At 39.6% G+C, this 24,968-nt stretch overlaps 3 protein-coding genes across 8 annotated transcripts; 1 reads left to right on the top strand and 2 right to left on the bottom strand.

Moving 5' to 3' along the window:
- Positions 1 to 6,695, bottom strand: LOC112263061 (small nuclear ribonucleoprotein Sm D3-like). Of its 2 annotated transcripts, none has more exons than XM_024439039.2 (3): positions 6,488 to 6,695; positions 5,907 to 6,099; positions 1 to 171 (listed from the first exon to the last, which is right to left on the bottom strand). In XM_024439039.2, the coding sequence occupies exons 2-3, from the start codon at positions 6,097 to 6,099 to the stop codon at positions 107 to 109; spliced, it is 258 nt and encodes an 85-aa protein (XP_024294807.1). In that variant the 5' UTR covers positions 6,488 to 6,695; the 3' UTR covers positions 1 to 106. The 2 variants fall into 2 exon arrangements, with proteins under 2 accessions (XP_024294807.1, XP_024294806.1); XM_024439038.2 differs by lacking the exon at positions 6,488 to 6,695 and adding an exon at positions 6,179 to 6,464.
- gucd1 (guanylyl cyclase domain containing 1) lies at positions 6,665 to 13,610 on the top strand. Of its 4 annotated transcripts, none has more exons than XM_042331654.1 (6): positions 6,665 to 6,801; positions 10,078 to 10,162; positions 10,305 to 10,470; positions 10,900 to 10,991; positions 11,131 to 11,372; positions 11,673 to 13,610. In XM_042331654.1, the coding sequence occupies exons 2-6, from the start codon at positions 10,152 to 10,154 to the stop codon at positions 11,762 to 11,764; spliced, it is 603 nt and encodes a 200-aa protein (XP_042187588.1). In that variant the 5' UTR covers positions 6,665 to 6,801; positions 10,078 to 10,151; the 3' UTR covers positions 11,765 to 13,610. The 4 variants fall into 4 exon arrangements, with proteins under 4 accessions (XP_042187588.1, XP_024294799.1, XP_024294801.1 ...); XM_024439031.2 differs by lacking the exon at positions 6,665 to 6,801 and adding an exon at positions 9,338 to 9,710; XM_024439033.2 differs by lacking the exon at positions 6,665 to 6,801 and adding an exon at positions 9,339 to 9,530.
- Positions 13,526 to 24,550, bottom strand: upb1 (ureidopropionase, beta). Of its 2 annotated transcripts, none has more exons than XM_024439029.2 (9): positions 24,306 to 24,550; positions 21,411 to 21,582; positions 21,118 to 21,205; positions 20,391 to 20,497; positions 19,639 to 19,797; positions 16,464 to 16,715; positions 16,155 to 16,197; positions 14,056 to 14,210; positions 13,526 to 13,816 (listed from the first exon to the last, which is right to left on the bottom strand). In XM_024439029.2, exons 1-9 carry the CDS (start codon positions 24,515 to 24,517, stop codon positions 13,733 to 13,735), a joined length of 1,272 nt encoding a protein of 423 aa, XP_024294797.1. In that variant the 5' UTR covers positions 24,518 to 24,550; the 3' UTR covers positions 13,526 to 13,732. The 2 variants fall into 2 exon arrangements, with proteins under 2 accessions (XP_024294797.1, XP_024294798.1); XM_024439030.2 differs by having other exon boundaries at positions 20,403 to 20,497; positions 24,306 to 24,548.
- Between the last annotated feature and the right edge of the window lie 418 nt (positions 24,551 to 24,968).

The raw sequence follows: 24,968 nt of genomic DNA, 5'->3' as shown, positions 1-24,968 counted from the left end.
TAGTAAGAAAATAATTTTAATATGGAAATTGTCATTTCACATAATTGATCACAAAAGAATAATAAACAAGTTACAATATAGAAAGTAGAAAATATATATTTTTAGACTATCGCCTTTTCTGGAAAATATGTCCTCTTCCCATCCCTCCACGTCCTCGACTCCTGGCAGCCACTGTGAAAGAGGAGACAAAGCAAATAGTTTGTCTATAAAAACATACAGTACCAGTCAAAAGTTGACACCTACTCATTCAAGGGTTTTTCTTTATTTTTTACTATTTTCTACATTGCAGAATAATTGTGAAGACATCAAAACTATGAAATAACACATATGGAATCATGTAGTAACCAAAAAAGTGTTAAACAAATCAAAATATATTTTAGATTCTTCAAAATAGCCACCCTTTGCCTTGATGACGGCTTTGCACACTCTTGGCATTCTCTCAACCAGCTTAAGTTTTGTAAGCTAGGCTACCTATGTAATTTATTAGTTTAGTTTCATATGTTGCTGTCCAGCGGTTCTGAATTTGTGATGCACCCGACTGTCCACATTTTTCTGTGCAATAGAATTTTACATTTGAAAAGTGTGTGTACTAGGCTATTTAATGTACATGACCAGTTTGTCTTCAGTCTATCCCAGTTTAAAATGGGATAGATGGGCTATGGTATAGGTTGAATGTGATAGTCTGCCTCAACCAGCCCGAGTAGGCCTATGACTCCATTTCTATTCTATTCAGAGTTTAGAGAAATTAATAGAATTAGAAATGATTTATTATCAGGCTGATTAACTTCTCTGGGATATGTGGGACGGTAGTGTCGTGTCTTTACTATCATTAAATGACAACTTAGTTTTTATCAACGATTCTCTGTAATTAGTATTACGCGATCAAACTGATTAATCATGTAACTGTAATTAACTAGGAAGCCGGGGCACCAAGGAAAATATTCCGATTACAAAGTTATCATTTCCCAATATAACCTTTCAGATATTTTCATATCTGATCAATAGTCTTCTGATTAATTAATTATTTATTTTACCTCACGTTAGTCACATTCCAAATGTCGTAAATTGTTGGTTATCTGCACGAACTCAGTCTTCACTATGAGTCATCCATACATCAATTGTCTTAAATCATTTATTTATTACTAACTAAGTAATTCACAGAAATGTATAAACAAACAAGGTAAATATGGTTACAAGAAATGATAGGGGAATGTGCCCTAGTGGGCTAAACCGGCATCGCGGCTTGTTAGAAGTGTGTGTGGGGGGGGTGTCGACTAAGAAGTCACTACAGAGTTGATAATTATAACAATTGAAATGCTAATCCTTTGCACATGAACACTCACTCATTCGGGAACAATTGCAATCAATATATATATTTACGCCCAGTGTGTCGTCTTGATCGCTGTTGAAAATATTGTTTCTTTTGTAGAATTGTCCGTCTCTCTCTCTGTCGTGATTATAGTGGATAGTTCAGAGTGACATTCATTCATGTTGTTGTAGAATGGATGTTTCGGCGGTTGTCGTTCTTCGCGTTCAATGATACCGAATTCCTAGCTGCAGACTAGTAATTAATATCAAAGACTTGTTCTTATTCTGTCGGTATCGATAGTCTAAGAGTTTAACCACATGGTATGGTTAAAAGATTCAGCAATGGTCTGCAACCTTTGTCCTCCCATGATTGAGAGAAACATGGTCTACTTAGAATTTCTCAAAGTTGGGTTTTATTCGGAATTGCAGAAAAGGGGCTGTCCTAGGATGCCTGACCCTAACTGGGCTCATGGGCGGTCCTCTGATTTAGTTCAACTCAAAAGGGAATGGGAGTTTCCTTCATTAAACAGTCCGAAATCACATTGTAAAATTGTGTAAACAGTATCATCCTCACTCATCTTATACAACAATTAGATGTAAACATCATATCTGAGGCTATTATATAAACAGCGTTATGGTAATGTGGCCGCACCATCTCCCATGAGCTTCCCCAAGTTGTAACAAACGGACCAGTTCGTAGCTTAATTCTTCACCGATCTTTTATACCTTCTCCGGAACATGAAATTTGTTCGGACCTCAAGTTGTGTGAGGTGGAAGAAATTCCTTTGTTCTCTATGAAAATTCAATCACTTATACTGTGTCCATGAGGAGATAATCTCTTTGAGGAAATTACGACCTCACTGACCACAGCAGCCTGGTTGAAGGAGCAGAGAGAGGGGGATGGTGCTTGCTGTACCCAAAGAGGGCAACGTCATGACAGTAGCGTCCCACCTAACCAACAGCCAGTGAAAGTGCAGGGTGCCAAATTCAAAACAGAAATTCCTCAAGCATACAAGTATTATATACCATTTTAAAGATACATTTCTTGTTAATCCAGCCACAGTGTCTGATTTCAAAAAGGCTTTACAGCGAAATCACACCAAACGATTATGTTAGGTAAGCACCTAGTCACAGAAAAACACAGCCATTTTTCCAGCCAAAGAGAGGAGTCACAAAAAGCAGAAAGAGATAAAATCACTAACCTTTGATGATCTTCATCAGATGACACTCATAGGACTTCATGTTAGACAATACATGTATGTTTTGTTCGATAAAGTTCATATTTACAGTGGGGCAGAAAAGTATTTAGTCAGCCAACAATTGTGCAAGTTCTCCCACTTAAAAAGATGAGAGAGGCCTGTAATTTTCATCATAGGTACACTTCAACTATGACAGACAAAATGAGAAGAAAAAAAAATCCAGAAAATCACATTGTAGGATTTTTTATGAATTTATTTGCAAATTATGGTGGAAAATAAGTATTTGGTCAATAACAAAAGTTTATATCAATACTTTGTTATATACCCTTTGTTGGCAATGACAGAGGTCAAATGTTTTTTGTAAGTCTTCACAAGGTTTTCACACACTGTTGCTGGATATTTTGGCCCATTCCTCCATTCCTTTTTTTTCTTCTCATTTTGTCTGTCATAGTTGAAGTGTACCTATGATGAAAATTACAGGCCTCATCTTTTTAAGTGGGAGAACTTGCACAATTGGTGGGTGATTAAATACTTTTTTGCCCCACTGTATATCCAAAAATCTGAGTTTACATTGGCGTGTTATGTTCAGTAGTTCCAAAACATCCGGTGATTTTGCAGAGAGCCACATCAATTTACAGAAATACTCATCATAAATGTTGATGGAAATACAAGTGTAATACATAGAACTTTAGATAAACGTCTCCTTAATACCCCTTCCAGCTTTATGCAAGTCAACAAGTCTTAATCTTAGGTCATCTGAGTTATCTTTTGATCAAGGCATGGTTCACATCAGGCAATGCTTCTTGTGAGTGTTTTTTTATGGGGCAGGGCAGCTCCTAACCAAAATGTCTCCTTGATTTGACTCCAGGTTAGTTGACTCCTGACTTCAATTAGCTTTTGGAGAAATCATTAGCCTAAGGGTTCACATACTTTTTCCAACCTACACTGTGAATGTTTAAATTATGTATTTAATATAGACAAGAAAAATACAATTTGTGTTAGTTTAAGCATGCTGTTTGTCTTGTGAATTTTAGATGAAGATCAGATCAAATGTATGCAGTAATTCAGGTAATTCCAAAGGGTTCACATTTTTCTTGCCACTGTTCATCACGTTAACTTCCTTGGGACTGGGGGGCAGTATTGAGTAGCCTGGATAAAAAGGTGCCCAGAGTAAACTGCCTGCTACTCAGCCATAAAAGCTAGAATATGCATATAATTAGTAGATTTGGATAGAAAACACTGAAGTTTCTAAAACTGTTTGAATAATGTCTGAGTAGAACAGAACTCATTTGGCAGGCAAAAACCTAAGAAATCCAACCAGGAGTGAAGTGGAAAATATGAGGTTTGTAGTTTTTCAACTCATTGCCTATCGAATGTACAGTGTCTATGGGGTCATATTGCACTTCCTAAGGCTTCCACTAGATGGCAACAGTCCACAGTGTTGGACAGAACAGAACCTTGTTTGAGGCTTTTACTGTGAAGTGGGGGCGAATGAGAGGGGATTGAGTCAGGGCTCTGGCAGAGTGGCATTAGCTGACCAAGCGCGTTCACGTGAGAGTTAGCTTGCGTTCCATTGCAATTGGAATTCTCCGGTTGGAACATTATTGAAGATTTATGATAAAAACAACTTAAATATTGATTCTATACTTCATTTGACATGTTTCTACGAACTGTAATATAACTTTTCGCCTGAACGTTCGCTTGGACTTGCCTGCGCATGGTGAGTTTGGATTGTGTACTAAACACGCAAACAAAAAGGAGGTATTTGGACATAAATGATGGACTTTATCGAACAAATCAAACATTTGTGGAACTGGGATTCCTGGGAGTGCATTCTGATGAAGATCAAAGGTAAGTGAATATTTATAATGCTATTTCTGACTTCTGTTGACTGCACAACATGGCGGTTATCTGTTTGGCTGTTTTGTTGTCTGAGCGCTGTACTCAGATTATTGCATGGTGTGCTTTTTCGGTAAAGCTTTTTTTAAATATGACACAGCGGTTGCATTACACAGTGTCTCTAAAAGTCAGTCCACGGTAAGACAAATTGTCTATAAATGGAGACATTTCAGCACTGTTGCTATCCCCGAGTGGCCGTCCTGCAAAGACGACTGCAAGAGCACAGCGCAGAATGCTCAATGAGGTTAAGAAGAATCCTAGAGTGTCAGCTAAAGACTTAAAGAAATCTACAATACGTAAAACACTAAACAAGAATGGTGTTCATGGGAGGACACCATGGAAGAAGCCACTGCTGTCCAAAAAAAACATTGCTGCATGTCTGAAGTTCACAAAAGAGCACCTGGATGTTCCACTGCGCTACTGGCAAAATATTCTGTGGACAGATGAAACTAAAGTTGTGTTGTTTGGAAGGAACACACAACACTGTGTGAAAAAAAAGGCACAGCAGACCAACATCAAAACCTCATCCCAACTGTAAACTATGGTGGAGGGAGCATCATGGTTTGGGGCTGCTTTGCTGCCTCAGGGCCTGGACAGCTTGCTATCATCAACGGAAAAATTCATTCCCAAGTTTATCAAGACATTTTGCAGGAGAATGTAAGGCTATCTGTCCGCCAATTGAAGCTCAGAAGTAAGGTGATGCAACAGGACAACAACCCAAAAGACATACGTAAATCAACAACAGAATGGCTTCAACAGAAGAAAATACACTTTCTGGAGTTGCCCAGTCAATCCTGACCTCAAGCTGATTGAGATGCTGTGGCATGATCAAGTGAGCAGTTCACACCAGACATCACAAGGATATTATGGAACTCAAACAGTTTGGAAAGAGGAATGGTCCAAAATTCCTCCTGACCATTGTGCAGGTCTGATCCACAACTACAGAAAACGTTTGGTTGAGGTTATTGCTGCCAGAGTGTCAACCTGTTATTAAATCCAAGGGTTGAGATACTTTTTCCAACCTGCACTGTGAATTTTTACACAGTGTGTTCAATAAAGACATGACAAATATTCATTGTGTGATTAGTTTAAGCAGACTGTGTTTGTCTATTGTTGTGACTTCAGATCAGATCAAATTTTATGCAGAAATCCAGGTAATTCTAAAGGGTTCATATACTTTGTCTTCCCACTGTATGTCTGTTGAATCTGAAAAAAAATCATCCCACACTCAACCCTGCTCCACATTCTCACCCAGGATCTGCTACTACGTCGTGGCAGTGACAATGCATACTTTTTACTAAATGGTACGACCTAAATAGTATGAGACAATGAGTAGCCTACATAGTATGCAGTTTAAGTATGGAGCATGCTAGTATGGGTAATCTTAAAAGGCCAATGACTAACAAGGACTTGGCATGATGGCACTAACAGACTGGCACCCAGGCTAGTAGGATAGCAAGGTGGGTCTGATTAGGGCCAGAATGTAATGTAAATCTGTACCTTGTGCTTTGAGAATGGCAGCTTTGCCTCTTCCTGCTCCAGCTCCCTGGTTCTTGTTCTTCATACTCTTTAGCATGGGTGCGTTCTTCAGCATGTCAGGGAGAATGAGGAATCGGATCTTGCTGCCTCGGATGTACACCTGCTCCAGCTGGGCTACACGGCCGTCTCTGTGGGTCACTGTGATGTTGGCCATCTGGAAGAGGCAGAATGTGTAATAAGAAATACATCACATCTAGATAAGGACAGGAGGTAGGTAGGTTGTGGAGGACTACTTTATGTGTTGCTGAGGAACCCTCAACTCCTTTCTCTTATATGCAGGAGGGTTTTGATGACTGGTCGTGGGATTTGCTAGCAACAACATTGAGTCACCATCAGTCGATTCTTGTAAAAATGTCAATTCTGAAAACGCTTCTCGTTTTTCAAGCAAAGGACTTTTACGGGAGTATGCGAGCACGCTCATTCGGTTAGCCGAGCTCGGCTAGGCATACTTAAGCATGACACCGGAATAAGGTCAGGGGTTACGGTTAGGGTAGGGACATCAAGGTACCCGGACAGCACAGACCAATTGAATCTCAGCTTACCTAATATGTAGTATGAGCAACGAGGGGAAAAAGGTTGGTGGCTGTATTCGCTAAAAGATTTTATAGCAGTATGAATTCAGCCTCCGGTGGAAGCGCCACAGTTGTAGCGTTTTCAGAATTTCATTTTTTTACAAGAATCGAGATGAGATGGTGACTCAATGTTGTTGCTAGCAAATCCCATGACCAGTCATCAAAATTCAACTTCGCCTTGATATAAGGGAACAGAGTTGAGGGTTCCTCAGCTACTTTATGGGGGACTCAGGGATCACAGAGGCTGATTTGCTACTCTTTATTTTACTGATGTAGCTGGCAAGGTAACTACCATTTTACTTAAAAGAAAAAAAGTATTTAATTCCCAGTGCCGAATTAGTAGTGTAACTGACACGTAATGTAAGCTAATGCAGTACATGTTTCAACCACTCGACTGAAGTTCTGTCTGAAGTGAATGAACTAGTTAGCTACCACTGCCAGTTCAGCTCTAGACTAGCTATCAGTTTGATGAAATAATTAAGACACACAAATGACTAGAGGAAGTCTGACCACAATTGATTTGATTGTGCCGCCTGGCTCAGACTTGCCGTGCTGTGTTAAAAAGACAGAGGCTGGTTTACCAAAATCAAAATCCCTAATTTGTTTAGGAAAAACATTCCCTATTGCCTCAACATTTGCTCTTTGTATGGGACACATATGCTTCGCATACACCTGACCAATTGGGCCTGACCTATATCATAACACGTGACAGCAAAATGGATGGCGAGGACGTGACAAATAAACTTGAAAACAGGGAAATGTTTACTGACTGCTCAGGAGGTAAAGGGGAAGTCAGATATTTGGAATAAATTTGTCTAGTTCTGGAAAATACTGGAGATAAAGAAAAGGTATGGAGCAAGCGCTGCATGCATTTTAGGCCTGTGTGTGTGTGTGTGTGTGTGTGTGTCAAACAGGTGCTTTTAGATTACAATCATTTTTATGACCATTTGGAATCATTTATAAGCTTACCAGAGAGTAATGTTGTTTTGGTTGTAAAGCCTTTATTACAGCAAAGACATTAAAAGTTGCATTCATTCTAGAATGCAAATTCCGAAATTGAAAAGTTTAGGTCTATTTATTGTTTAGGCTAAGTATTCAATTGTCGCTTTATTTTATTTTAAAACTAAAATGCTTGATTACATTTCACATCATGAATGACTCATATGCTGTGTGATGACGAATAAATGATTGATTGATACAGTAGCCTATATAAGTGTTAACATATAGGTCTAAGTAAGTTACGGTATTAAGACTAAACAGGGTGCGCTCCTAGGCCTACAGCTCCATGGTGGTCATACAAGGCTTCTATACTAAGCCTACTAATGATAATGACATTACCTATTATAATAACAACAATGATAAAGGAGGGTTATTATTAGAAATATTATTTTTATGACAATTTGGAACAGTGTAAGCAACACTATATGAATTACAAATAAGAACAGAGGCTGGTCTAACGGGGGAAAAAAGTGTAAAGCCTTTATTACAGCATAGCAAAGATTAAAAACAGACGAATTTGTGAAATTGTTGCATGAGGCTTGGTGCTCACGGAATCAGTAGGCTATCAACCAAAACACTCAAAACAGGCAACAGAAGCAGGATCACTATTAAAAGGACAGTTTAAAAGGACATTAGAAGAGACTTGCTTGGGCCAAGAAACACGAGCAATGGACATTAGACCGGTGGAAATCTGTCCTTCGGTCGGACGAGTCCAAATTGAAGATTTTCGGTTCCAACTGCCGTGTCGTTGTGAGATACAAAGTAGGTGAGTGGATGATCTCCGCATGTGTGGTTCGCAAAAATCTAATAAAATTTTATTGGTCACATACACGTGTTAACCAGATGTTATTGCAGGTATAGCGAAATACTTGCGCTTCTAGCTCCGACAGCGCAGTAATATCTAACAGTTTCACAACATATACCCAAAATATATGTAAATCTAAGTAAGGAATGGATTAAGAATATATATATATATACACACACACACACACACACACACACACACACACACACACACGTCAGAGCAGCATTGGACTAAGATACAGTGGCATATACAGTGGGGCAAAAAAGTATTTAGTCAGCCACCAATTGTGCAAGTTCTCCCACTTAAAAAGATGAGAGAGGCCTGTAATTTTCATCATAGGTACACTTCAACTATGACAGACAAAATGAGAACAAAAAAATCCAGAAAATCACATTGTAGGATTTCTAATGAATTTATTTGCAAATTATGGTGGAAAATAAGTATTTGGTCACCTACAAACAAGCAAGATGTCTGGCTCTCACAGACCTGTAACTTCTTTTTTAAGAGGCTCCTCTGTCCTCCACACGTTACCTGTATTAATGGCACCTGTTTGAACTTGTTATCAGTATAAAAGACACCTGTCCACAACCTCAAATATGTATGTCCAATATGAAAAAATATTGTATTTAAAATGATTTGGCATTCTTTAAGGGCTCCACAATGAGCAGTGACGCTCCTCTGGGTGTAAACCTGAAGTTCTCCTGAGTAAAATAGACACCCCCCTTATACTGCAACACAACGTAGAGAAATTGTGTATGGTGCAATAAATTACAAGAGTACATACAAAAAAATAAACATTGTTGACAGTCTTGAAAAAATAAGAAATAAATAAAACACATATCTCATTTAAATACTTTAATTATTATTTATATCATAACTAGTATAACATTTATAGATAACTGTGCACATTTTCCATCGTTTTCGCCTAATTATTAATTTACAAAGCGGAACTGTTATGCTGAAGAGTCCAAAAATCCTTGACCCAGAAGAACTTAGTTATTCTTGCACTCTTCAGTGGTGTTTCGTTTGTAGTTTTCTCTGAATATAACCATATGGCTAGTTAGCTTACTAGCTAGCTGAACAGAACTGTCTGTGTACACTAGAAACCATTCCTCAACAGTTCACATACGTCAAAGCTGTAGCTCCCACTTTGAAGGATCTAACAGTTAACTTAGTGAGCGAATCGACCATCAAGTCGACCTACCAGATGTAATTAATGCTAACTTTATCTGTTAGGGTAAGCTAATTTCGTTGTTAGCTAGGCAGTCCAGGCCAACACCCTCATGAGGCAATCCAACACCGGGGAATTAGCTAGCTACCATCTGTAAACAAGTCTGACTAACTTGGGTTTTGCATCTAGCAGCAAAGAACAATCCAACAGAATGTCAGGTAAATGTAGTTGTGTTCTAGCTAGAGAGTGGTTTTGAAATGTAGAGTTTGGTAGTTGACCCCACTTAATTTAGCTAACGTTAGCTAGCTAGGCACCAATGTAAACAGTGGAGCAAAAGCACCCATCCATTTCATGACATTGTCACATGTGAATACTACTTGCTTTCTATATCAGTGGTGCTAAAGGAATTTACAATCCACGAGAAAAACATTAATTAACTAGCTAGCTAGTTTTGTAAACATGATTTGAATTCATTTAGAGAAGCTTGCCAGAACAGCAAGTAACAGACAGATTTAGGCCCAGGTGAGGACCAGTATCTATGATTGTGTACTTCTTTGCATCAGCCTCATATCTTGTTTTTGACAGGTGATGCCATTCTGCTGAATGTACCTGTCATTCGGCAGCTGTACCACTGGGACTGTGGATTAGCCTGCGCAAGAATGGTTTTGAAGTACGGGAACATTTTGTCATATACTTTACATACACGGTACACAGACTTGCATGTGTCGGCATTTTAACTACAGTAGATACAGAAAATTGTGACGCTGAAGACCTCATCATGCAAGTGTCACTTTTTGTCCATGATTTGGCAGGTACCTCCACCCTGTGAGTGATGAGGAGTTTCAGGGTGCTTGCTGGGAGCTGAAGCTGACGGAGAGCGTGTGGACAATTGACTTGGCCTACCTCATGTGCCAGCTGGGGGTCAGGTACCGCTTCTGCACTCAGACACTGGGTGTTGACAAGGGCTTCAGGAATCAGGTAACGAGGCAACACTTTGTAGACCATCACAAGAAGTACAACAGTTATAATGTATAAGTATATTTCATTGTCATGTACCCATTAAAAGGAGACCATTGCGCTCTTCCGGAAGTTTGGTTGGTGCATAGAACCTGTGATTTCACACTCAAAAAGATGTCGCATAGCTTTTTTTTCATTGCATCAGGGATAATGTACACAGATGTTTCGGCTTTGCAGCATTCTTCAGTGTGTAGAAGGCGGCTGCTAAAATGTCCCTGATGAAATTAGTGAAATAAATAAAACGATTCTAAAAATGAAGTAAGCTTTATGCAACATCTTTTTGAGTGCGGACCCATCACACCTTTTTTGATGTAGCCCACCAAAACAAATATCCTTAATTAATTAACCTGAGACTCTTATCATGTGTTTGTTCCTTTCATCTTTTTCCAGTCCTTCTACAAAAAGCATTTTGACACTGAGGAAGACAGAGTGAACAAACTCTTCCTTAAGGCTGAGAGCAAGAATGTCGTGGTGAAACAATGGTTAATTAACTTTGTGAAGAATAAAGACAAATTGTTCCAAAACTACCAGCTTGTCTGGTTAGTAATAGTTGTTTTCCAGACCTAGAGAGAGAATAACTAACAGATCCTAACTTTCTCCCTTTTTCAATGTCACCTGTAGCTCTGTGACAATTCAGGAAATCCAGGAACATGTTGACCTGAGCCATGTGGCCATAGTGCTGGTCAACGCTGTGGTTCTGGTGTGTGAACTCTGCTCTTCGCCTGTCAAGTACTGCTGTTTCCTGCCTGTGGGCCAGAAGTGCTTCTGCAGGAAGCCAGAATACCAGGGTCACTTCGTGGTGGTGTGTGGCTTCAACCGGAGCAGCGGCTGCATCTTCTACAACAACCCTGCCTACTCAGACCGTGAGTGGTCCCTCTACACATCTCTAACAGTTAACAGGGCCACTGACATACCAGACCCATATATCATTAAGTATAAGTGTGGAATAAATCACATTGTATTTTGGACATTGAAGTTCTACATTTAAACACTTCTTAATAAATTGCACAATAACATTAACACCTGACCCCTGCATGGTGCATTGCATGAACATGTAACCAGAGGGTGAAAGGTTGACCATGTTCTTGGCAGTAAGCACAGGGAAATTGAATAAGAGTGAAAATATCACATTGACAGAAAGCCTTTGGTTGTTTTACTTGCAGGCGTGTGTTGCACCAGCATTAGTAACTTTGAAGAGGCTCGAATGAGCTACGGGACAGATGAGGATATTCTGTTCATCTTCAAGGAGAGCTGATGGTGGCGGTGCAGATGACGATGCAGATGGTCTCCACATCATCATAGCGTCCCATCCTCACTATGATGACACAACAGTGTGTCTACAGGTCCCTGAACAGGGACTGCTGGTTCCAGCTCTGGCCCAGTGTTGTAGATGGGCCTGGGCTGTCCACTCCAGTGCTAACATGGCTGATTGCTCACAGAACATACAACACCACTCCAACGTCACCACACATAGCCCATGCTAGTCGTCAGTGTCTAAAGGAATAACAGCTGAAGAGATCAACAAAGCAAGTGTGTTTTTTATGTTGGTTGGGAGACGAGCAGATAGATGAAATAGAATAAATGAATTTTGACAGTGTCCCCTTTTGTTTAGTTTTAGTTGATTCTACCAATTGACATTGTGAAATATTTAGCAGTGCAAGCCTATTAATCCTATTCCTAATGCTGAGTGGACAAAATGCCAATGACACTCAAGTTGTTTCTAAACTTGGAGACAAGGGCAAAACAATGCACATACGAGGGCTTACGGCAACATGATGCTTTCTTAATGGTTTATTCTGGTGTCATGTATTTGTCATGCAAGTCTGATGGGCCATGTATAGCTGCTTTCCTCCCCTAAGACTAGCCTAGTCTTATTTTATTAATAGTTTGATTTGTATTAATTGTATTGATTAAGGATCCTCATCAGCTGCTCAGCTACTCCTCCTGGGGTCCAGCAACATTAAGGCAGTTATATGACGTTTAAAACAGTACATGACATTGGATTTCATAACACTTTGCCCAATACATATAGTGTTCCCTCAGGCCACTACTCCACTATCACATATTTACAATACAATATCCATGTGTACGTGTGTGTAGAGTGTGTATGTGTGTGTGTCTCTTCACAGTCCCCGCTGTTCCATAAGGTGTATTTTTATCTGTTTTTTAAAATCTGATTCTACTGCTTGCATCAGTTACCTGATGTGGAATTCCATGTTGCCAGGGCTCTACATAGTACTGTGCTCCTCCCATAGTCTGTTCTTGACTTGGGGAACGCGAAGAGACCTTTGGTGGCATGTCTGTTTGTTAAACTTAACTTATTATTTAGAATTTGCTAATAACAGGGAATAGAGGGAGAAATAGTTTTTGAAGGACTCAGGTAATTAATGTTCATGAAGTCTGATGTGTTGTACTACAATGGCAAACCCATTTCACAAACTCATTTTCTTAATTCAAAACGCCTCGACCAATAGCCTTTTTATGGAACCAAATCTGCCCGGCAGGCTTAGATGTCGGCAATCGGAACATCATGTTCAACCTCAGCCAGCTGCTTTGAACAGACTTTGCTCTTGTTGTGTACACCAGTTAATCAGTTAACTTCGTTTTCATCGGAAGGTCCCTTTTCAGGGTTGCACTACATGCCTCAATCTCCATGCTCTTTAAGTTAGAATAAAAGAGAGAATGGAGACAGTGTAAAGTCTGAAATACTCAGTACGGGGTATGGATGCTTTGTAGGTTTTTCTTCAGTGTATGACTTAACGCTACAGTAAGGTTTTAAAGGATTTTGATATAAGATGTTTTCTGTTGAAAACCGCAATCAAGTAGAGACAACACATAGAATGACACCTTTATTTAATTCTCATTCAACATTTATTTTTACATTTTGGTATCATGGATGATATTGCACTATGGTATTTGTACCAGCCATATTTATGTATTATTTAATTAATATTTTAACATAAGATATTTTCCCAATCTACTAATTGGGTGGGAAGACAATTTATTCCTGGTTGTGTATTTGTTGTCTATTAAAATGGCAAACCTTTTTTTTTTACAATTCCAATTACGTTCTGTAATCAATAAAATAATTTTAACAAATGGCTGGCTTTAATTGGTCTGTTCATACTCTTGATGGCACTAGACATGTCTGCCTCAACAGTGACTTCATGTCTACAGTGCAGCCCGTCTCCATGTAGAGGTCCCTTCAGAACGCATGGATCTTCTACTCCTTGATAATGTTGGGTTTGAAGTCCTGCTTGGTGGCCCTGGTGAGCTCCTCTGCATAATCTTCATACCTCCCAGTCATCTGCAAATAGTTACAGTGCAAACTACTTCATGCAAATGTAATAGATGAGGGTCGTGTTATCGCCTAACTGAAAGCTAGAAAGGTAGACCAGATAGTGATGTCTGTTAGGCAAACATGCATTTCCAATAAGGATGCAATGAACTGCTATTACTACCAAAAACATGAGCTGAAATCATGTAAATGATGGCCCACGGTATGTACAATTCTTGTGAAATAAGGTTCTCATGAAAGTAGTTCACCTTAAAACTCCATTTATCACTGATTTGCCTGGATAGGTTGAGGTCCATTTCGGTCACAAGGAGTCCGTCACGGGTTCTGGACAGGCCTGGTGAGCGGCTGCCATCCGGAGCAGCCACATAGCTTGACCCATAGAAGTACCCGAAATCTTGGTGAGCTATAAAAGAACAAAGACAGAACTCTGGTTGACAATGAGCTTTTCAATAAAACTGGTCAGAGGAATCCCAACTGAATGACAGATGGCTCTTGTCTACCTGGTCAGATTTCACCTACGTGTAACAAGAGTAGGGCAGGACTGCATCTTCAAACTGACACTTTATACATGGGTAATGAAGTCTTTGGATATAAGTGTGGATATAATGTTCAGAAACATGACACTTGTTGACTTGGCTGCTTTCCCCAGGCCTGTTCTGAGTGTCAACAGCAAACAGACACTTTGCTTTGGGGTATGGCTCATACAGTGAGGACCAAAAGTATTTGGACAGTGACACATTTGTTGTTTTGGCTCTGTACTCCAGCACTTTGGATGATACAATGAATATGAGGTTAACGTGCAGACTGTCAGCTTTAATTTGAGGGTATTTTCCTCCATATCGGGTGAACCGTTTAGAAATTACAGCACTCTTTGTACATAGTCCTCCCATTTTAGGGAACCAAAAGTATTTGGGCAAATTCACTTACACAAAGTATACAAAACATTAAGAAAACCGTCTCTTTCCAAGACAGACTGACCAGGTGAATCAGTCTTGATGTAATTTGTTAAATCCACTTCAAATCAGTGTAGATGAAGGGGAGGAGACAGGTTAAAGAAGTATTTCTAAGCCTTGAGACATGGATTGTGTGCCATTCAGAGGGTGAATGGGCAAGAGAAAATATTTAAGTGCCTTTGAATGGGGTATTGTAGTAGGTGCCAGGCACACTGGTTTGTGTCGAGAACTGCAACGCTGCTGGGTTTTTCACACTCAACAGTTTCCTGTGTGAATCAAGAATGGTCTTAATGGGAAACAGACGCATCACAAATCCTCAACTGGCAGCTTCATTAAATAGTACCAGAAAAACACTAGTCTCAATGGCAATAGTGAAGAGGCAACTCTGGGATGCTAGCCTTCTAGGCAGAGTTGGAAAGAAAAAGCCATATCTCAGACTGGCCAATAAAAATAAAAGATTAAGATGGGCAAAATAACAGACACTGGAAAGAGGAACTCTGCCTAGAAGGCCAGCATCCCGGAGTTGCCTCTTCACTGTTGACGTTGAGACTGGTGTTTTGCGGGTACTATTTAATGAAGCAGCCAGTTGAGGACATGTGAGGCATCTGTTTCTCAAACGAGACACTCTAATGTACTTGTCCTCTTGATCAGTTTTGCCCCCGGGGCCTCCCACTCCTCTTTCTTTTCTGGTTAGAGCCAGTTTGCGCTGTTCTGGCAAGGGAGTAGTACACAGTGTTGTACGAGATCTTCCGTTTCTTGGCAATTTCTCGCATGGAGTAGCCTTCATTTCTCTGAACAAGAATAGACTGACGAGTTTCAGAAGAAAGTTATTTGTTTCTGTCCATTTTGAGACTGTAATCGAACCCACAAATGCTGATGCTCCAAATACTCAACTAGTCTAAAGAAGTCCAGTTTTATTGCTTCTTTAATCAGCACAACAGTTTTCAGCTGTACTAACATTATTGCAAAAGTGTTTTCTAATGATCAATTAGCCTTTTAAAATTATAAACTTGGATTAGCTAACACAACGTGCCATTGGAACACAGGAGTGATGGTTGCTGATAATGGGCCTCTGTACGCCTATGTAGATATTCCATAAACAAATGAGGCATTTCCAGCTCCAATAGTCATTTACAACATTAACAATGTAGTCCTGATCATTTGATGTTATGTTAATGGACAAAAAATGTGCTTTTCTTTCAAAAACAAGGACATTCCTACGTGACCCCAACGGTAGTGTACATCCATGTAAAATTCTTGACAGAAAGATGCAGCGGTGAGTTGAAATAGAGATATGCATATGACTATATTTTGTCACAGACAGGATAAGGCAGGAGAGGACAAAGTAATATGCATGATATTACGCTGTCCTAAAAAAAGACAAAGATTCATACCTTTTTTTCCATCCCCAGAGGTGAACTCATTGTTAAAGTGCTCCTACGTAAAACAAGAGATATCCTTGTCAGAAAGAGAATCATTATGGCACATACATAATGTAATTTACACCAGCTGTGAAGTCTAGCAGTGGCATATATGGCTATACACAATAGAAGGAATACCTTACTGTAGATAATTGGCCTATGGAGGCAGTAGGGGGCAGCATAAAAAAGATGTTACAATGCCTCTAGGACTTGGCTCAATAATAGGTGGTTGTAATAGAGAAAGATGTGCAACAAAATAATCCTGTCTTTGGTGGTACTTACTGTCCCAACACGGTTGATTCCACAGGTGAAGCAGTGGTTTGCTATAGCTGCATTCCTAGCCTCGATTGACCACATGGGCTCACTGAGTCCTCCAACAGTTGCAGAGGGGTTGAAGATGATCTCTGCTCCATTCATGCTGTACATGAACCAGTTGAGAGGGTGATGGCGCCCATAGCAGATGTTCACAGCAATCTTTCCAAACTGGGTCTGAAACACTTTGTGGCCAGTGTTTCCCTCCATGTAATATGTGGACTGAGTTAGAGAGGGAAGAAAAATATGTCAAAGCAAAAGTCTGTGCATATCTGCATCGAGTACAGTATATCTTCCATAAAAACATGTAAGAGGTGAGCATAACAAGGTCACATGTAAGGAAATATAGAAACAAAATACAAAAATTAAAGAAGGTTCAAATAAATTCTCATAGAAATACATTAGACCTGTAGAGGTTAAGGAAATTGTTGATACTGTAGGTGTCAGTGTAGGACAATAAACATGAGCAATGAACATGTCATACATGCCATGTCATCTGCATGAGTATGCAGAATCCATTGACCTGTAAATAGGTTTAGTGGATGACATGACTTATTGAAAATTGCCCGAAATGAGCGTGCACCCATGTCTTCCTAGATACACCATTGTGGGAGCTGGACATTAGGACTTACTGTTTGATAAACAAATAGGACACGATTTGATTCATATGTACACGGTGATCTGCTCAGAACTTGTTGTACACTTACAGTGCATTCGGAAAGTATTCAGACCCTTTGACTTTTTCCACATTTGGTTACGTTACAGCCGTACTCTAAAATGGATTAAATAAATAAAAAATCCTCAGCAATCTACACCCCATAATGAAAAAGTGAAAACAGGTTTTTAGATTTTTTTGCAAAAAAAACAACTGAAATACATTATTTACATAAGTATTCAGACCCTTTGCTATGAGACTCGAAATTGAGCTAAAATCAAAATCAAATCAAATTTATTTGTCACATACACATGGATAGCAGATGTTAATGTGAGTGTAGCGAAACGCTTGTGCTTCTAGTTCTGACAATGTAGTAATAACCAACGAGTAATCTAACCTAACAATTCCAAAACTACTACCTTATACACACTAGTGTAAAGGGATAAAGAATATGTACATAAAGATATATGAATGAGTGATGGTACAGAACAGCATAGGCAAGATGCAGTAGATGGTACAGTACAGTATATACATACGAGATGAGTAATGTAGGGTATGTAAACAAAGTGGCATAGTTTAAAGTGGCTAGTGATACATGTATTACATAAAGATGCAGTAGATGATATAGAGTACAGTATATACATATACATATGAGATGAGTAATGTAGGGTATGTAAACATTATATTAAGTAGCATTGTTTAAAGTGGCTAGTGATATATTTTACATCAATTTCCATCAATTCCCATTATTAAAGTGGCTGGAGTTGAGTCAGTGTGTTGGCAGCAGCTCAGATGCATCCTGTTTCCATTGATCATCCTTCAGATGTTTCTACAACTTCACTGGAGTCCCCCTGTGGTAAATTCAATTGATTGGACATGATTGAAAAGGCACACATCTGTCTATATAAGGTCCCACAGTTGACAGTGCATGTCAGAGCAAAAACTAAGCCATGAGGTCGAAGGAATTGTCCATAGAGCGCAGAGACAGGATTGTGTCGAGGCACAGATCTGGGGAAGGGTACCAAAAATTGTCTGCAGTATTGAAGGTCCCCAAGAACACAGTGGCCTCCATCATTCTTAAATGGAAGAAGTTTGGAACCACCAAAATTCTTCCTAGAGCAGGCCGCCCGGCCAAACTGAGTAATCAGGGGAGAAGGGTCTTGGTCAGGGAGGTGACCAAGATCCTGATTGTCACTCTGACAGAGCTCCAGTTCATCTGTGGAGATGGGAGAACCTTCCAGAAGGACAACAATCTCTGCAGCACTCAACCAATCAGGCCTTTACAGTAGAGTGGCCAGGCGGAAGCCACTCCTCAGAAAAAGGCACATGACAGCCTTTAGAGCCTTTAGAGTTTTCCAAAAGGCCTCTAAAGACTCTCAGACCATGAGAAACAAGATTCTCTGGTCTGATGAAACCAAAATGTAACTCTTTGGCTTGAATGCCAAGTGTCAAGTCTGGAGGAAACCTGGCACAGTCCCTACGGTGAAGCATGGTGTTGGCAGCATCATGCTGTGGGGATGTTTTACAGAGGAATAGACTGGGAGACTAGTCAGGATCGAGGGAAAGATGAACAGAGCAAAGTACAGAAAGATCCTTGATTAAAACCTGCTCCAAAGCGCTCAGGACCTCAGACTGGGGCGAAGGTTCACCTTCCAACAGGACAACAACCCTAAGCACACAGCCAAGACAACGCAGGAGTGACTTCCAGTCTCTGAATGTCCTTGAATGGCCCAGCCAGAACCCGGACTTGAACCCGAGCGAACATCTCTGGAGAGACCTGAAAATAGCTGTGCAGCAACACTCCCCATCCAACCTTACAGAGCTTGAAAGGATCTGCAGAGAGGAATGGGAGAAACTCCACAAATACAGGTGTGTCAAGCTTGTAGCATCATACCGGAGAAGACTCGAGGTTGTAATCGCTGCCAAAGGTGCATCAACAAAGTACTGAGTAAAGGGTCTGTTTTTGCTTTGTCAATAGAGGGTATTGTGTGTAGATTGATGAGGGGAAAAAATATTTTAATCCATTTTAGAATAAGGCTGTAACATAACAAATTGTGGAAAAAGTAAAGGGGTCTGAATACTTTCTGAAGGCACTGTACGTGTACATAACCTTTCAGACATAGAAAGCTCAGCATGTACTGCACGGCAAGTATGGCAGTAAAGTAGGGTAGGAGGTGTGCTGTCCACACATGCAAGAGCCCTCTCTGAACCCTGTAATTGAACTAATGCCAGTGTGCTTTCACTGTTAAATTCCTTGAGGCTCACTGGAAAACCATATTCTGTGAAAGAAGGAACCAGTTCCCTTGTTCATGGATAGGTTGTGGACAGAGGCACAGACCACCATGGGAAGAATCCATAGGGCCAGCTGTGAGACATACAGTACTGTATACTGGGTGTTTTGTCACTTTGTGACAAATTGGGCTGTATACATACAATTGTTTATTGATTGTTTGATCGCTGATAAAAAAAAAGATTGATTAGTGTACTGACCTCGTTGAAGTCTCCCACTCGGGGAATGTGATTCTTCCTGGTTTTACCCAGCACGCTGCCCGAGTTAGAGACCACTACTGCCGTGTTCCACAGAACGTTGTGTACCTCCTCTCGCTCCAAAATGGGCGATATCACTACCATATTGTATTTCTTTGCCAGCTAAAGACAAACGAGAGCAGTTTTAGACATGGGTCATCGTACAAAGACACAAGGCTGGAATTGCCCATCTTTATCAGCACACATACAGTATGTGTACATACAGGGATGTATTGTGGACAACAACGCACTGCTACATGCTGGAATGCTCATCTCCGATGGGAGCTGGTGTTTGTTTACATGTTTTAGTCCCCAAGCTGAGCATGAATTCCCGCTGCAAACATTTATTATTCAATATTATTACTCAATATTATTAGCTTGCGAACTAACCTACAGTACAACCACTCTGTTTCTTAAAACAGTATACATTCAACAATTAGGCCTATATAAATGTTGTAGAATGTGCCTTGTAATTAATCATAATGGAACATTATTTCACATGCTAAATAATACACTAAGGAGCAATGCCAATCTCCAATCTATGCAATGACATTATTTAACTGTTTCATATCTGTTAGTTGCTGTAAAAGGAATTTGTAAAACTTCAGTGTAGGTGTGCATACTTACTAACCATACTATTAAATGGCTACTACTCTGACTGTTCTCAGAGTATGAGTCACTAGCAGTGTTGCATTAGACATCTCACCTCACCTCACCTCACCTCTCACCTCTTGGCAGAAGCGGGTAGTGTATCCTTCTTCTGCAGACTCAGCAAATTCTGTCCACGGTTCTTTCTCCCGGGTACAGAAAGCAAAGGGCATAGCTGTGGTGGGGAACAAAGCAGGATCATCTCTAAAAACTCAAGGCAGTAAGAGTAAGGCAAGAGAGCAGTTAAACATCACTTTGGGTGCATATCATAAGTACATCTCTCAGAGGACAGAAAATATGCTCAAACTATTTGTCACATGATCCTTCTTTACACCATGAGAAGCATTTTGGTGCAAACTTCTGTGTACGCTTATCAATGCCGTAAATAGTTGTGGGAATGGGGGTCACCTCCCTTGCGGGACACTTTGGGGTGAGTTTAGTATGTTTCTATACTGGGAGACTCTAAGGAACCAGAGTAATGCACTCCTCATTCACAACACATCAAAATGCCATTCAGGAGCCAAAACAAATAGGACAACAGAGTTTGGTGTGCTGCTGACGTCCCTATGACCAATTAAGGACAAATGAACCTACTGCCGTATACCCAGATCCTATCACCTTGGCTAATCCAATATCACCCTGTTATAATTTCTACAGTTACTGTAAAGTGAACAAGCACAATTTGTATCCTATTTAAAGTGGAATTACCGTATTCTCTGTAACAAATTGCACAAAGAAAAGTTTTGGGAAAGCATTGATAAGCTTTAATAGGCTACATTTAGTTATGTCACTCACTCCAGGCCTCCTGAAAGCAGACAATGTTGACCCCACACATGGCCGCCACATCCACCATCTCACCAATCCTTTTGTGGAGCGCTGTGATCTGGGCAGAGGGATAAACACAGGGATCAGTCACCAAGCCTCATGCATCTTCTCAACACTGCTCATAGCAAGGACTTGAAAGTGCAATTGTAAATTCACATGCATATATAATGAGAAGGAAGAGAGAAAGCCATAGCTTTAAACAATATTGTAGTAGGCTTTGGTTGGTAAAATAAATGGAATCCAAGTAGTCATTCTTCTCTAACCTGATCCAGGACAGGGGCATCAGTGGGCAGGACAATGCGGTTTTGAATGAGGCCCACCCGGACAGTTCTCGGGGCCCTGAGCTGCTCCGTGGAAGCTTCAAACATGTACCCCTGAAGCTCAAAGTCCCTCTCCAAAGCTATCTCCATTGCACATGCTGGTAGAACCAACTTCCTGCAAGAGATTGTCAAATGTGCTGTAAACCTTTTAGTTTCAAGGAGGAAATAAATCAATATGTGGAGGGCCAGAAGGTCAGACAACCCTAATTACCCAGACAAAAATTAAATCATTGACTCTCATCTGAGTTCACAGACCCTCAGCAACACATGTACTGCTAGTAAAACCTACAAACAAGTGCATTTGTGTGTGATTGTAATAACAGTTGGCTAACTAACAAAATACCAAAACATTGATTTTGATTTAACTATCCCTTTAATTTGGCCACGGCTGCCAGGGTGTAACAGACATATACTCAGTGAAAGGCTCAATACTGCCCCCATCTACAGGAACAAATACAATGGAGGTTGAAAGGACACCTACTGGTCAAAGTCCACTTGATTGTAAATCATTAACTCACTATGCAGAACACCATAGTGAAAAGGAATCATTGGATAGGAAAAATAAAGACAGCAATATTTTCCTGTATGTTTCACTTTATATTAGCAGTGTCAAAATGTGGCCATACATACTGTCCAAGTAGTTATGAAACTTGATCTATTTTCTCTGTTAGCCTACTATCCAGCAGATCTGACCCGCTTGCTTACAGCTGCACCAGGGTTGGACAGGCTTCCACTGTAGATTAAGACGCCATAGGAGCCAGTGCGAGATATGAGATATGGCTCAGAAAACATACCTCAATCCAGGGATGAGAAATGCATTGCACTCAATGATTTATACATACAATAGATGACTGATAGGTGGTGCTGTGTTGAAGCCACCGTGTGTCCATCTCGGCACCTCAACCATTGTAAAAAAATGTTTTGGACGCTAATAGAAATGCATTTATTAATGTCTCTATTTGTTTTGTATTATGTATGTATTATTTTAAAGACACCTTAATGTATGCTTTTAAAATATATTATGTGATCTAAAAATACATTCATTCCATTCATCAACTCAAATTGCTCCTTTTGTAATGACCACCCAGAAACAGTGTTGAATCTTTTTTGGCATTGTATGCTTGTAAGAAAACTGTGGCAAGACATCAGTAGGTTTATAATTGAACACATTTATGAAGATTTTACACTATTGTGGAGAGATGTACTGTTTGAAAAACATTAAAATATATATATATACACTTCCTTTAAAGTTACTAATGTTATTGTCCCAACTACAATAAATAAATACTTAAATACATGCAATTTTGTCAATTTAAATACTGTAAAAAGTCCTATGGAGGACTTCTACTGGGGAGTGTCACAAAGGAGCTGATTGGCTGACACTGTCATTCCAAAATTATTGCTTTGGCTTCTGCTACCTAGTATGAGGACAAAAAGGAAATCTATCTTAACATTAATAAATGTGAACTCATAGCTGTCAAAGATTGTGTGACACCTTCATATTATGGTATTCCAGTAAAAGAAGAACTTACATATTTAGGCATAACCATTACAAAGGATCAGAAGTCTAGAGGCTTACTCAATTTTAACCCTCTTATTAAAAAAAAAACAGAAGCTAAATCAATGGCTACAGAGAGACTTATCTTTAAAAGGTAGACTTCTAATAACCAAGGCCGAAGGTATCTCTAGACTAACATATGGTGCTCTATCTTTATATCTTGACAGTAAAATAAGCAAGGAGATAGACCAGATGCTTTTCAACTTTCTCTGGAGAAACCGTACCCATTACATTAGGAAAACTGTTGTAATGAACACTTATGAGAATGGTGGACTGAAATTTCTGGACTTTACTACTTTAAATAATACTTTTAAGATCAATTGGATAAAACAATTCCTAAGAAGACCCAATTTTATTCCTCATCATGTCTTCTCTACTTTTGGTGGCCTTAACTTCCTGTTGTTTTGCAATTATAATATTGACAAAGTTCTGCCAACCACTATATGAAGAAGTTTAAGGAAAACATCAACTCAAATTGCTCCTTTTGTAATGACCACCCAGAAACAGTGTTGCATTTTTTTGGGCATTGTATGCATGTAAGAAAACTGTGGCAAGACATCAGTATGTTTATAATTGAACACATTTATGAAGATTTTACACTATTGTGGAGAGATGTACTGTTTGGATTCTTTACATACAATAGAAATAAGCTGAAACATTTTTATGTAATTAATTTCATTATTCTTTTGGCCAAATTTTATATACACAAATGTAAATTTACAAACAGAAAACCACATTTTCGTACCCTACAAAAAGAAATTGAACTGTAATTTAAGACGGTTAAATGCTCTACTAACAAAAAAGCTGTTAGAATTGTAAGTATATGCATGTCCCTTAAGATCCTTGTGTAATTGTAATGTGATATTGTACCCCCTAGCTCGATTGTCCATTGTTTGTAATCTATGTATGCTTGTGTTCCCTCATGTGCTTTATGTATTGACTTGTTGTTAATAAAAAAATGAAAAAAAATAATAATAAAGTTTAAAAAATCAAAGGACGAAAAGGAAAGTTTTCTGGAAAAAAATAGCGGTCTTTCAATCCTTTCGATGTAAATTGGGATAAATTGACGATTCGGAGTACAGTGTCTTTCTCATCACTGGATTGAGGTACATTTTCCGAGTCATATCTCGTGCCGGCTCGGTGTTGTCTTAATCTGTACAGGAATACTGTCTGACCTAGTGCAGCTATAAACAAACGGTTCGGATCTGCTGGCTAGTAACCTACAGACAGGATTTTTTTAACCCGGATCATGTTGCGTGCAGAATTCGACAACAACTCACTTGGTTTCTTTTCCAAACAAGATTCGTTTAACTTCTTTCAATTCCTCATCTGGAATATGTTTCTCCAATGTCTTCTCCAGAGATTCAAACGCAGACCCCGACATTTTGAGGCTCCTTCTGTATACTGTCCAAGCCTTGTGAGTGTGTTTGTGAATCCGATAGCCTAGTAAACCCACCCCTTCGACTATTGGGCAAAATCTACATGCGGACATGCAACCAGCCCGATTCCATCACATTTCTCATCGTCAAAAGTCATGGTCAGCACTACAGGAAGTGTGTTTTTGACAGGTCACAGGTGTAGTGTCGGACTAGGGTAAATCTACTGTGTCTACAAATGTACTGAACAAAAATATAAACACAACATGAAACAATTTCAAAGATTTTATTGAATTACAGTTTATGTAAGGAAATCAGTCAAGTGAAATAAATTCATTAGGCCTTAATCTGTGGATCAAATGACTAGGAATACGGATACATATTGCAACGACCCTGGGTTTATACGCGCGGATATCGATATTGACTCTTCCGCTTGAGCATGCTTTTGGGACTGAACCGATAGCGCGCTGGACTTCGGGCTAGAAGATCGAGGGTTCGAGGCCTGCTCCCTGCCTTTTTCATAACAATATGTTGGCCAGAGATACATTTTTTTTTAAACATAGGGGC

This window comes from Oncorhynchus tshawytscha, linkage group LG12 (assembly GCF_018296145.1).
Source record: "Oncorhynchus tshawytscha isolate Ot180627B linkage group LG12, Otsh_v2.0, whole genome shotgun sequence".
Taxonomy (NCBI): Eukaryota; Metazoa; Chordata; class Actinopteri; order Salmoniformes; family Salmonidae; genus Oncorhynchus; species Oncorhynchus tshawytscha.
The sequence above is the reverse complement of the archived record's forward strand: the minus strand, read 5'-3'. Positions and strand labels throughout refer to the sequence as shown.